Below are 12720 nucleotides of genomic sequence, written 5' to 3' on the forward strand. Positions count from 1 at the left end.
AAGATGTTTAAATTAACTATCTAATAAAGGCCGTACATCGCACGGGTGCAATACTAGTGTAATAAAAAGGCACTGTATAGCATAGAAAATTAATGCACCAATTCAGAAAATACATTTTACTGCCCTACCAATAAACAAAAATGGTATCTTCACAACTACCCAATTTTGTATACACCAAAACCTATTTCAATCGTACTACCTAGGATGAGTAGGTGCCAATTTCAACTCTCCAATGAATTACAATACCAAGCCTAAAACTGGGGAAACCATAAAATGGCATATCCTGTGTTCCTCAATTAGAATCTAAATTCTCTACATCAGCTAATCCTCCCCTTTTAACGGTAAAGGCATTGTGCTTGAGTCACCCTACACAATGAGAAAATACCGCAAACTGGATATAAATTTGACAAAACTAAACATCCTCCGGTTACGACTCCAGAGGGAGGCATATTAACAACCAAATTAAATAAGCCTAGGCAGCCAGTGGTTTTGGTTTTATGAGTCCACCATCTCATCCTGTATCTCATTGGGAGCAATTAGCCCAGGAATGGAAAGCATCCGTTGTCGATCTCTTTCTCGCTGTGCAGCAGCTTCCTCAGCATACAGATCCTTGTTATCCTTTAAAAGTTGAAGAAAAGGAAAACAAAATGAAAAAAAAAATATTAAAAGACAAACACAAACATTTCAGTAATACATGTAGAGCCTGTCGGTCAGTTTTGATGTTATAAATCCATAGCAGCTAAAGACAATTAAAAGAGAAGGCGAGCTGCAAGTGTTATGATTCAAGACATTCTTGTTATAAATAAGTAGAGGAAAGGAAGGAGCAAACCTGAGCTGAGAACTCTTTTGATTGCACAAGGAAGTCTCGTATGTTATTCTTGAATACTGAGAGGTCAGTTGTTGATTCAAACAGTGCACTAACAAATTGGGTAACCTATCAAGTACATTCAGTTAGTGATTTTTATATATATATATATATATATATGTATGTATAGTGAAATACAAGAACAGTAAGCTTATGCTTCACAATACCTCAGAAGAAGTCATGTTGGGGAAGGAAGTACTAAGAAGTTTAATGGTGTACTCCCGTACAAAGACTGCATTATTAGGATAGGAATAAGAAACTGTTGATGCATCCCATAGTGGCTCAGTCAACATTCCAGACTCGACCTAAAAAGAAGCCATTATTAGTATAATGAGCATGAGAAACAAGACACTACCAAAGTAATATGCAAAGGCAGTTCCATACCACACAGAATAAATGCTGAAGTACCAACACATGCAATTTGAAGCCAGGTTTGTGAAATGTATCTGTCAGAACAGCAAAGATTTCTTGCTCAATGGTCAAAAAGTATGTCCTATAGAATTGGTTACAGAACTCTGATGCCTGCCAGATAAAACACAAACTGTGAGTCTACACCAAAGATTTATGACTGACAAAGAGACTAAACCAAATATACCTGAAAGTTTTTAAGCATCTCCAGTAAGAGGTTAAGCCCAGTTTCTGCAATATTCCTTTCGGTGTGCCTGAATGCCCAAATGATGGAATCCATCACCAGCTTGAGTTGCTGGCTCAAACAAGAAATAACAAGAATCAAGCACAAGACCACTAAGCTTTGAAACCTGAAAAAAAAAAATGATTTTCATGGAGAAACAAACCTCACTTGACAGCCGTATCAAAGCAGGGAAACAATGAGTAGCAATTGCACGCAGTAAGGAGAAGAACTTGAGCCGATGTTCAGGATAATCTTCAAAATTTTTCGTAATCATCTGTTTTGAATAAGCAGACATATCAAGCACAAAGATAAAAACACTATATTCACCACTTATATTTGGGAGAAAGTACCAAAGTATCAGCAAAAGAAGAGTTTCCATTGTGTATACTAAGTTTTAAATTCAGTAAAAAACTCAAGCAAGATAACACCCCCTAGTTGTTTGAAGCCAGAAATGAAGAATTCTTGTCGTTTGTAATTTAATAAAAACGTTGCACTTACCTCCAAAGTACACTGAAATACAGCTTCAAATATGCGTGGAACATCATCTATCATTGTGCTCTTATACCTATAGAAGGTAACTGTCAGTCACAAGAAATCTAGTACAAATGTAATGCACCACTGCCAACCAATCCAACATACAAGCAAACAGTGTATAAATCAAGAAAAGTAGCTCCCACGTCATTCAAAGAAAGATCAAACAAAGATACCAATAGTTCCTCTTTTTGAGAAAGGCCAAAAGTATTGTTCTAGTTTCACATCAGATGAAGCATTAATGCTGTTGTTGATTTTACTTGGGGGATGTGGGTAGAGGATGAGGTATGAAGAACAACATACTTGTTTATAATAGTTGCAAAAAGAGAGAGCACTTCAGATTCTCTAGCATCAGGAACATTCCGGGCGTAGTCACCCAGAACTGGGTCCATCATTGGGGGCACAAATTGCTTTCCTATATGTGGTTGATCCTCTGCCTTATCCAAAAATGTCTCAATGAGCTTTAGAGTTTCCCTCTTCACCGAACTGTAAACAAGAATATATAAGTACACGTCACAAACCAGAAGACAACACAAGATCTAACCAATTTGGACATACCGCAAGAGTTTTACAACGGAGGTTCGAGATGCAAAGGGTCCTCCTTGTGCAATGCTAGTTGATATAAGCTCACTGTACATTCTGTAGCAAGCATTCAAAGTTCAGTAATCCACATTCCACAGTTCGCCATTGGAAAAAAAAAAAAAAAAAAAAAAAACACCTATAGGTATAATCAAGAGAAAAGAAGTGGGCCATTAGCAGGGAGTTTAATTGCCCTAAATAGAAATGACCAAATTAGCAGTAATATCAAGAGCTCATACTAATTTAAAAGGGAAGGTTTGGGAAAAAACTACTTGCTGATACCTATACACATTAAGCATGTCCAAAAAGATAAGAGTAATCTGTGATAAGAAGTATGTCCCAAGTGAGCTGGCAACACTAGTATTTGTCTGCAATAAAGATGAAAGCACATAAATACTCAGAAGAAGCAAAATAAAGAATACAATCATACCTACTCGGCTACTCCAAAAAAAACAAAGGTTATAAACTAAAGATTCTAAACAGGCAATAGTAACATTAAAATTTTGAAGACAAGCATGAACAATCACCACAACAAAACTCAAAGTTTACTACTCACAACTTGTGCATGGGCCAGTAACCCATAACTAGAAAGCAATTAATGTAAATCAAATTACTTTTTCTTATTACACAAAATCAGATAAGCACCACAGCTCATATAACTAGGAGAAAAATACAAAAAGTCGTAATTGTGACTCAGACTGAGCAGTCCTAGGACTGGAATCCAATGGCATGCAATGATATTTGAAGAAATTAAAATAAAACAAAATTTAAGTATCCTATTCAATGAATCCCAAGAATAGAACAGAAGAAAAACACATCCAGTTACATATCAGCAAGATTTAAACAAATGAAAAGTTAATACCTGTAAAATGTTTAGCACAACTCTAATAACATCTTGATCTTTCAAGTAATCTACACTTACGCGTGCCTGCCCTATAATCTCAGCCCATTTCTGCACAAAAACATTGTTCATGAACAGAAACATCTAACAGATCTAAGAATAAGAATAGAGGTGCACGCAAACTGGTGTATATATATGAATTGTACACAAATATAGGCATACAAGAATAACGGAAATGAGAGGTTTAAGATTTTCATTGATTTTCTGAAAAATATAAACAGAATAAAATACCTGATTAGGAAGTTGCATCAACCTCTGCAAGTATTCATCCCTCTTCTGAGCGTCAGATTCAGCTTGAATCATGTTACCAACCTGAACAAGGCAACAGAAATCAACAATTTGAAGAAATTCGTTACCTTTTTTTTTTTTAACTAGCTTGGGCATGAAGGTCTAAGTTTTTTCATATTAGATTCTCTTACAGATTCATAAAATGAATGGATCTGATGTGGCTCTAGATCTGCAATAGTTGTTGGAAGAGTTGTTAAGAGTTCTGATACAAATGGCTCATTCTCTCCAACCTGAAAAACACAAAAGGATTAGCTTAACCAATTAAATTTCCTAAACTCCACCCCATTAAATTGAATAATAGAACAATTATTAAGGAAAGATCAGTCTTGCCTGGATAATAACAAATTTACGTTTGCATTTCTGAACAATCTTCAAAAATGTGTCACAGGCCATGTCCTACAAAATCAAACACAAATAAAGAACCATTATAACATAAAAGTACTTAGGAAGCAACTATACTTAAATTGTAGAAATGATCCCTCCCTCTCAACCTTTCATAGAAAGAGCTAAACATTATAAGGCTTCAAAACATTCTTTTCAGAATTGAAGTATCCAACAATACAGAGAGAAACAGAGAATGAAAATATAAATAACTGAATAAGTGCATAACATCCTAATCAGGGGAAAAGGTAAAAGTGATTATTCAAGCACAACCTGAACGCCAGGATGAGTTTCATGCATGAACTCAAATAACTTGTTCACAACAGTCTTCAAAAACTTCCAATGGGCCCTTAAAAAACGTGGATATTGCCCAACCACATACCTGCAGGTTGACCAATATAAGTGGGCAAAGAATTAAGAAGTAAAGATTTATAGCAAAACAGCCGTCAAATCTTTAATCAATTATACACAGTGACAGATTGTCGTGTCTATACTTACATTATATTACTTGCAATGACTGCTTTGTTGTCCTTGCCCTTGGTAATTTCACAGAGATTCAACAAGTCACGAATCACCATCACAAGAAATCTGTTTTCCTGCAAATAGAGAAATGCAAATTAGGGGAAAAAATGAATCAAGAAGAATCTTCATATTACAAATATTTTTCCATAGTATAACAAAAATTTTAGGGTTTTATCTTGATGTAACCTACAAGGATAAAGGACAGTGTATGCTAAACAAACAAGTCAGTGAACACTCCCAAAAAGGAAAAACACGATACAACATACTTGCTCCTCCATCATAGACCCAGATATGGATCCAATTGCCCAGCATAATGTATTAAGATTGTTCCATGACCAATCCTCACCATCTAGTTGCTTGCTAAGTTTTCTAAGCATCTGCAGTAATATAAACATAAGTAGTGTTTGTTAGAAATTGTACAAAGCCTACTGAGCATCATGCCAAAACAAACCCTCAATAAATCAAAGAAAAATAATGTTAAACATAGTATGGAATCAGCATCCCCCACCCTCACTCCCTGGGCACACCATTAAAAATTAATTAATTAAGAGAAGCACAATAGCACCTGTTTTTCTGTATCTTCATGGTCAAGATGTGACAGGTAGATTAGTGTTTCCCTCATGATCTGCAATTTTTACATAAGTATTTAGAAAATATACAAACCTTGAGGTAAAGCACAGTTCATTTGGGGTTCATATAGAGATGTACAAGCATAACATTGGTCCATTGACAACAAGCAAAGCCTGATAAATATTAATCCATAAATGATTGTATCAGGAGCCTAGGCCAATATTTATTGTTATGGAAAATTGCAAACAGTAGAAATTTCTCTATAGGCAAAAATAAATAAAAAAGCAGATTATTTTTCATCCAAACAGCTTTCAAAATCAGGTTAAGGACCTTATATTGCACAAGAACATCATTATCCTTCATTGTTTCACGGACAATATTCCCATTTTCATCTTCCACAATAAGAACCTCTTCAGGCTTTGCCATGCGACATATCATTAGTAACCTCAACTTAGACATTGGACCAGCGTAAAGTTGACGCCTTTGCATCTGCTGTGCACCCAAACCATCAGCCATACCAGGAAGCAATGGCATCTGCACTCAACATAAAAGCTTTGTCATCAGTACCTTTCCTGAGAGAGAGAAGAAAAAAGTAACCAAAAAAGATTTCATTAAGGGACTCAGAGTATTGCTCAGTGGTAAGCTACACCTCTTTCCAGGTAGCAACCTGGATCTGAGTCCCATCTACCCCATCAGATGTAAATCAACCAGCCCCCACCCCTCCAACTCCCTTTTCCCCACCCCAAAAATATAATAATAATAATAATAATAATAATAAGAATTCAGTAACAAATTTCATTATTAAAAAAAATTAGCCATGGCCAATTTAAGTTAAAATAAAATACAAATAATAATAATAATAATAATAATAACAAAGTAGTACTTCTCACAATAATCCATGCATATAAAGAGCAACACTTTATTATATTCCTGTTAGCAATCAAGGCCATATTTAGGTTACCTGTAGCCCCATGAGAGCTGCAGTCATTGCAGGGTTGTCTACGTTATGATGTGCTTCAAACAGCTCCAGAACTAAAGAATTCCAATAATCCAAGCAGACCTTGTAACATCATACACCCGCAATAAGAGAACTAGAGAAACAAATACATTACTTTGTACTAAAGAACTAAATCCAGATGGCATACCTTGAAAACCTCAGTGTCATCCACATATGAGATGTTAATAAGATATTCAAGACCCATCAGTAGTGCATTTATATTTTCCTGGGAATTCTCCAACACCCGAATATGGGACTGTACAAAAAACAAAAACAAAAACAAAAAGGACAAAAAAAAAAAAAAAGGAACAAAAAACAAATAAAGAAATCAGCATAGGAACAAACCAATTTCTCTATTATCCTATGATTCCTATCAACATCTAATCAAAGAATTAATAGTCATATAATTTATAATATCCTAGGCCATGCAACCATACACCAATTTGTGGAGACTTGACACTAACTGAGCAAGTAAAACATGAGCCACCTAAATCCTAACTAACAAAGGAATTAAAAAGTTGGCACAACAAAGAAAAACTGGAAGGACATTCCACCCCAAACCAGATGAACAAGGACTGTCATAAAATTAGAGAAAAAGGTAACAATAGAAGAATTAACAGTAAGATATGGTCATTAGAAACCTTGAAACTCTCACAAGTTGACATTTCTTTATTTCCTTTTTTAGGAATGGAGGTGATATATTATATCAAATACAGTTATTTAGCATGAAAGCATATACACAAAATAAACTTGCCTTAAAGAACGAGGTGAAAAATAATGCCAAATTCTGAATAAATGCCTGAAAAACAGATGTAAACAGAAAGCCGTCAGTTAGTATATAATTATATCAATTATGTACCTAATTATTTTGCAAATCCATAACTATACCTGATCTTCATTGGTGCCTTGTGCATAGGCCTCAGGGATGTTTGTATTGGATGGAAGAATGGTCTAAATGAACAAAGATACATAACAATAAGACACATATGAGATATGCCATACAAGATAATAGACTCTCGGATAGGAGAAGAAAAATTCAGGCAAAATTTATATCATGTAATGCTATGCCCAAACTCTTCAATGTTTTCCCAGTTCAATGGCACACAAAATTATACTAATTCAGGTTCAATTACAGCATTAAGAACACAGATCTTTATTCACCTGCAGTTGTGCCATGAAGATGGTGTACATCTTCACATACTGCATATTGTAAAAATCTCCAAAACTGAGTGCAGCAACCTGTCACGTCAGTAGAATGTATGTTAAAAGCTCCAGCTAGAGCATCGAGTGATTACTAAGTAGTTACATTCCAACATACAGACATACCTCTGTCAGGCACTGAAGTGTAAGGTTACGATAAGCATGGACAGGAAAAAATTTAAGTAGTGTTTCCAGCTGTAATATAAAAGAAAAGGATGTTTCAAAATATGCAGTGCCCAATAATTTTTTTTCAAAAAATCCAGGAATAGAGGAAAATAAATGCATAATAAAAAAGAACTACATACCAGTGGAGATTCAAAAATATAACCCAAAGGAATCCATGAGAGGAAAGCATGTAATGTAGCAAGAGTAGCCCTGATAAGCTCAGTTCTTTGAGATGCAGAGAGCACATATAGACATAGCTCATGAATGAGTTGAAACTCACTGTCAACAGCAAAAAGAAACTCTATAAGTAAATTGTATGTGTGGCGGAATGTGTGCAGATATTCACAATCACAAATATAATAAAAAGATCAACAACAAAACAATCTATTAAAGAAACACAGCTTGCAAGAAAAAGAGAAAAAAGGTACAAAATAAGTCCCTAAATGCCACAGTAACTAAAGGCATAAAGTTCTTGAGAATACTGATATTTCCTTTTCAAAACAACACTAGAAGAATAAAGCAAAAACATAATGACTCTCAAACTTATTAATTGGTTTCGCATTAAATCTTTGATCATATACTTCTAATCTCCTAGCTACAGCACAAGATAGTAAATTGACTAGACAAGGCAATAGATGGGACCAATACTGAAAAGATAAGGGCATAACAAAACCCAATGAAATAAGACAACATAACACCCATAAATAATTACCTGTTTAGTGACTGTTTTAGCTCTTTGATCTTCAGCTGAGTCATTTCACCCCTTGAGAAATCAAAAACCTCCTCACTAAGAAGCTGTGACAAAAACATTTGTGAGGTCATAAACCCTTCTCTAAAGTTTCCATAACCATATAAGATGTTCATAACAAACCTTCAATATAGCCATGCAATTCTCACAAATAGTTTCACTTGTCCTTGCCGCAGCAACTAAATCAGGAATGAAGCTTCGCCATCTTGTTGGCCACTCGTGCTTCAAAATCTAACCTTAGTAATAAATTATATTAATGCGAGAACACATTGTTCACAATCTTACAACTTAAGATGTACATCCAACGAAACAGGAAATGCAAGGAAAGGTTACCTGAACCAATATAACATTTAATTTGTTCAGATATAATCTTTCTCGCCGAAGAGATGCTTCATCACTTGAAAGCTGACAAAAATCAAGGAAATCAAAATTACAATTTTTTTCTACTCAAAGTATATACAAAAATCTAACACTTTTAAGAGAAAAGAAGTGATATATGGCAAAGGATCTTACCTTCACAATAAGTTCAGAGATGTAATTTTTCATCCCATCTCGTTGCTCAACTGGCAAAGCATTCCATCTATACTTTATGACACCTTCTAGAACCTATCATGTCAGCTCAACAAAATGCAAATCCAACTATCAGTTTCTGTAAGTTCATAATTTTATGAACTGCCACTTTTCACAATCATATCTATCAGATAATGCAATAAAAAAGCCTACACAATAATGATGTAGTTGAGCTGATCCAGTTCATTAGCTACTCAAGGTCAGCCAGTTAAATGCTTGGTTTGACTTGACTGAGCTTGAGCTCTATGCTATTTGGTTGGTGAGGCTTGTGAGCTTGATGAGCCTCTCTTTTTTTTTTCTATTTTTTGTTAGCCTAGTTTATAATTAAGCTAAGCCTCTCTCAAGTAACCCGAGTCCCCATATTCCTATTTCTCTCATCAAAGGGTAAACGCATTTCCCTTTTTCTCATTCCATGTCCACTTGCTAGCTCTTTCTCTCTCACCACGGGGTGGACTCATTTCCCTTTTTTCTGCTCCCATGTCCACTTGCTAGCTATCTCCCCCCTCCCCAAAACCTTTTACCATTTTTTAAAAATCTAATTAATTTAAAAAATTTTAAAAAGTTATAGTAAATTGATCATGCTTCATGATCTTAATATGGTGGTTAATTTTATCAATGTGAGACAAGCATGGCTTCTACCAAAAAAGCACTTGCACTTTCAAGATGCAAGTTTAACTGAAAATTGTAGAATAAATACATATTTCTAAGACAAGCATGAAGTTCACCAAAAAAGTTAATTCAAATTGTATAATGCACCTCAAACAAACATGAGTCTCACCAAAAACTGTTTAACATTGTTGCTACACTATTTTGACGCTTCAATTACACTGTTATAGTTGCGTGCTACAGTGAACTACACATACAAACTTTCACCAGTCCAGTTATAAAATGCAAAGACACAACAAAGCACCAATGTTAAGACTACCTAAACTGCATGCATGGTGCTTCTAAATCTTTTGAAACTGACCTGTAAAGCAAAAAATTTGGAATTCAAGTTTTGTGTGTTGGATAGGATGTGAACCACTTGAAGCCACATGTCTGGGTTATTTTGCAAATCGCGCAAAATATGATCTGCAGCAGCCCTCTGTAAAATCACACAAGGAAAAAAGCAAAGACAAGTTGGTTTGAGAACTTTGAAATAAACAAAGTACATGCATTAAGGGCCAACTAAAGGGAATCCATTCAAAGCACATAAATTTGGCGGAAAACCCAGTAAAAAAATATGCACCAAAGTATTCAAATTCAAGCAATCTCACCGTATTTAGATGGAAAATCATTTATCCACAGTTAATATTTTGAAACTTGAACCACTTAGCAATGAAATAACTGACTAAACTACTAGTCCGGTCAACAGTGATTCAACTGTCAATCTGTGATATACAAATATTTCAGTAATAGGATACTGGATACCATAAAATGACGATTGGGCATTGCTAAAGGCTAATGCTCACTTATACACCCATACTAAATTACTAATACAACAGATTCATGCGCTGGAAACAACCTCTCCAACATCAGAGGTAAGATTATGTACATCTTTCTTGCCCATTTACTCTGCCCAATTTTTAGTTAGACTAAAAATATTAACAGTAAAAACGTAATTAGGGTATTATATTTTGTCAAGAAAGAATGAGGCAATGGGGTCAGCAAATACAACACATCAGATTCTGTATTTGAAATTTATTGTTTATCACAAAGGTCTATTAAAATATTTATTTAAAGTGAATAAAACATTACTATAATAACTTTTTGTTTCATTGATTCTTTCTGTCTGTAACAAGAGTGTATCCATTTCAGATAAACAAAGGGAATTTCATGATCTCTATAAGTAGTTAATGCCTCATCAATCACTGCTCTCCCTTGGCCCATTCAAGACTGCAATTTAGTTAAATTTCTTCTGTAACAAATTCCATTTGTGTATGCACCCCCAAGAAACATATGGTACTCTATTCCATTACATACATGAATCGGGTCAAAAAATCAGACCCGGTCTCTCTTAGAATCCTGAATATGCCAGTAATTGTGATAATCCACATATGTCTCTCTCCCATCAATAAGTTCTAGTTGAAGTAATAAAAAAATCCCTTTTTTGTTCCTCTGCACCATTTTTTCAAGTAATTTTTTCCCCTATACATTTCTAGGTTCAAGTGGGATTTACAACATTGCACAAAGTACACCCTTTATATGTTGAACTCAGAATGTATATCATGAGTTGCAACCAACAGTACCAACTATAATACAAGCATAGCTATTGTCATACATAAAGGAGATATCCATGACGAATGCAAGCACGGAGTCTACCAAGGAAATTGCTAAACTTTCGTTCAAGGCAAACGATGGCAACTTATACCAAGCGGCACCAACAGAAAAAAAAAATAATAAATAAATAAAGGTTCCACTAATCCAACAAAAACACCACCAAGTAGTCAAAGGTTGGACGGACAAGTAGCAATTCAGAAAACAAAAGCAACAGAGCAAACCCCCAAAAAAATAATAATAAAACGAAACAAAACCTCTGAAGAAACGAAACGCGGAGAATATAATTAATTATACAACGGAAGAGAACGGAAATCACCTCCTCCTTAGATCCAGTGCCATAGAAAGCATTGACAGTGGCGTCAAGCAATGCGACATCAATCGGCTGACTCAAATCCCTAAGCTTCTCCGCCGCCATGGGAGAGTGATAAACCCTAGAAATCGCAGGAGGGGGAAGAAACCCTAGTTCGAAGGGGCAACCGGCACGGCTACACCTCCGAGAAGAGGACAAATACAGGGAAGCAGTTATATATATATGTGTATGTATGTATATTTGAAAAGGACAAGAAGACAGCTTCGAATTGAAGCAGCAGCAGGAGGGAGAGTTCGAGAGTGAGAGAGAAGACTTTGAAATTGGTTTAAGCCCTTCCCTCCTGTGTTTTTATAGTGAGGAAAAAAAATATGATAACAGTAGTGGTGTGCTGCGTGTCCCGCTCCCCCTCTTGAATCTTTAGAATAGACAGAGTGTGAAGCGGGGGGAGTGGGGCCCGCTTCCCTGTCATTCATAGTAATATACTACTCCGCGTACTTCAGTTTAAAAACTAGTTTTTTTTTTTTTGAGAATAAAACATAACATTAATTCAAGTCCGAAAACAAAGCATTACAAAGAAAAGGTGGCGAAGCAGAAAGCCACTCGGAGCAACCAGTACTAGAAACGGCTTGCCTAGCTATAGCATGAGCAACACCGTTCGCTGATCGCTTTACAAAGGATAAAAACACATGCGAAAAGTCGCACAGCACGTTTTTAATGTCATTTAGAATTACATGAAATGATGATTCTCCTAGAAACGAATTGAGACTGTTAACAACCTGTAGAGAATCCGTCTCTATGTAGACTTTATCAAGGCTTAAACTTTTAATCCAGCTTAATGCCTCCCTTATAGCAGTAGCTTTGGCTTCTCTGGGTGAGAACACACCATTCCACTGGATTCCTCTTGCTGCCACGAACTTGCCATGCTCATCCCTGACCACGCAGCCAAAACCCATCTTGCCGTTGGTAGAATCAGCTTGAGGAAACCTTCCGGGGGCTTCGACCATTTTAACTGCGCTTCATTTGTTTCCTTCTGATCTGATGTGGCTGTTGTAATTGCCTCGTACCAGTCTTGCAAATACCTGTTGGCCTTGTACATAATGGTTTCGGCAGTTTGGACCCTTCTATTGTTCCAGACATTATCATTTCGTTGCCTCCAAATTTCCCAGCATAACATAATCACTTTGCATAGCTGATCTTTGGACA

At 35.8% G+C, this 12720-nt stretch overlaps 1 protein-coding gene across 1 annotated transcript; it reads right to left on the minus strand.

Moving 5' to 3' along the window:
* Positions 1–57: 57 nt before the first annotated feature.
* LOC116012687 (protein EXPORTIN 1A) lies at positions 58–11870 on the minus strand. Its single transcript, XM_031252326.1, has 32 exons — positions 11524–11870; positions 9916–10032; positions 8892–8984; positions 8712–8783; positions 8502–8609; positions 8343–8425; positions 7771–7909; positions 7592–7660; positions 7427–7504; positions 7154–7216; positions 7020–7064; positions 6414–6521; positions 6230–6328; positions 5599–5802; positions 5264–5323; positions 4965–5075; positions 4675–4772; positions 4450–4558; positions 4126–4191; positions 3927–4025; positions 3739–3819; positions 3469–3558; positions 2889–2974; positions 2586–2666; positions 2331–2513; positions 1995–2061; positions 1660–1770; positions 1461–1568; positions 1250–1387; positions 1033–1170; positions 830–934; positions 58–618 (listed from the first exon to the last, which is right to left on the minus strand). Exons 1-32 carry the CDS (start codon positions 11620–11622, stop codon positions 496–498), a joined length of 3231 nt encoding a protein of 1076 aa, XP_031108186.1. The 5' UTR covers positions 11623–11870; the 3' UTR covers positions 58–495.
* Between the last annotated feature and the right edge of the window lie 850 nt (positions 11871–12720).

The sequence above is a fragment of the Ipomoea triloba genome, chromosome 3 (assembly GCF_003576645.1).
Source record: "Ipomoea triloba cultivar NCNSP0323 chromosome 3, ASM357664v1".
In the NCBI taxonomy this organism is placed as follows: Eukaryota; Viridiplantae; Streptophyta; class Magnoliopsida; order Solanales; family Convolvulaceae; genus Ipomoea; species Ipomoea triloba.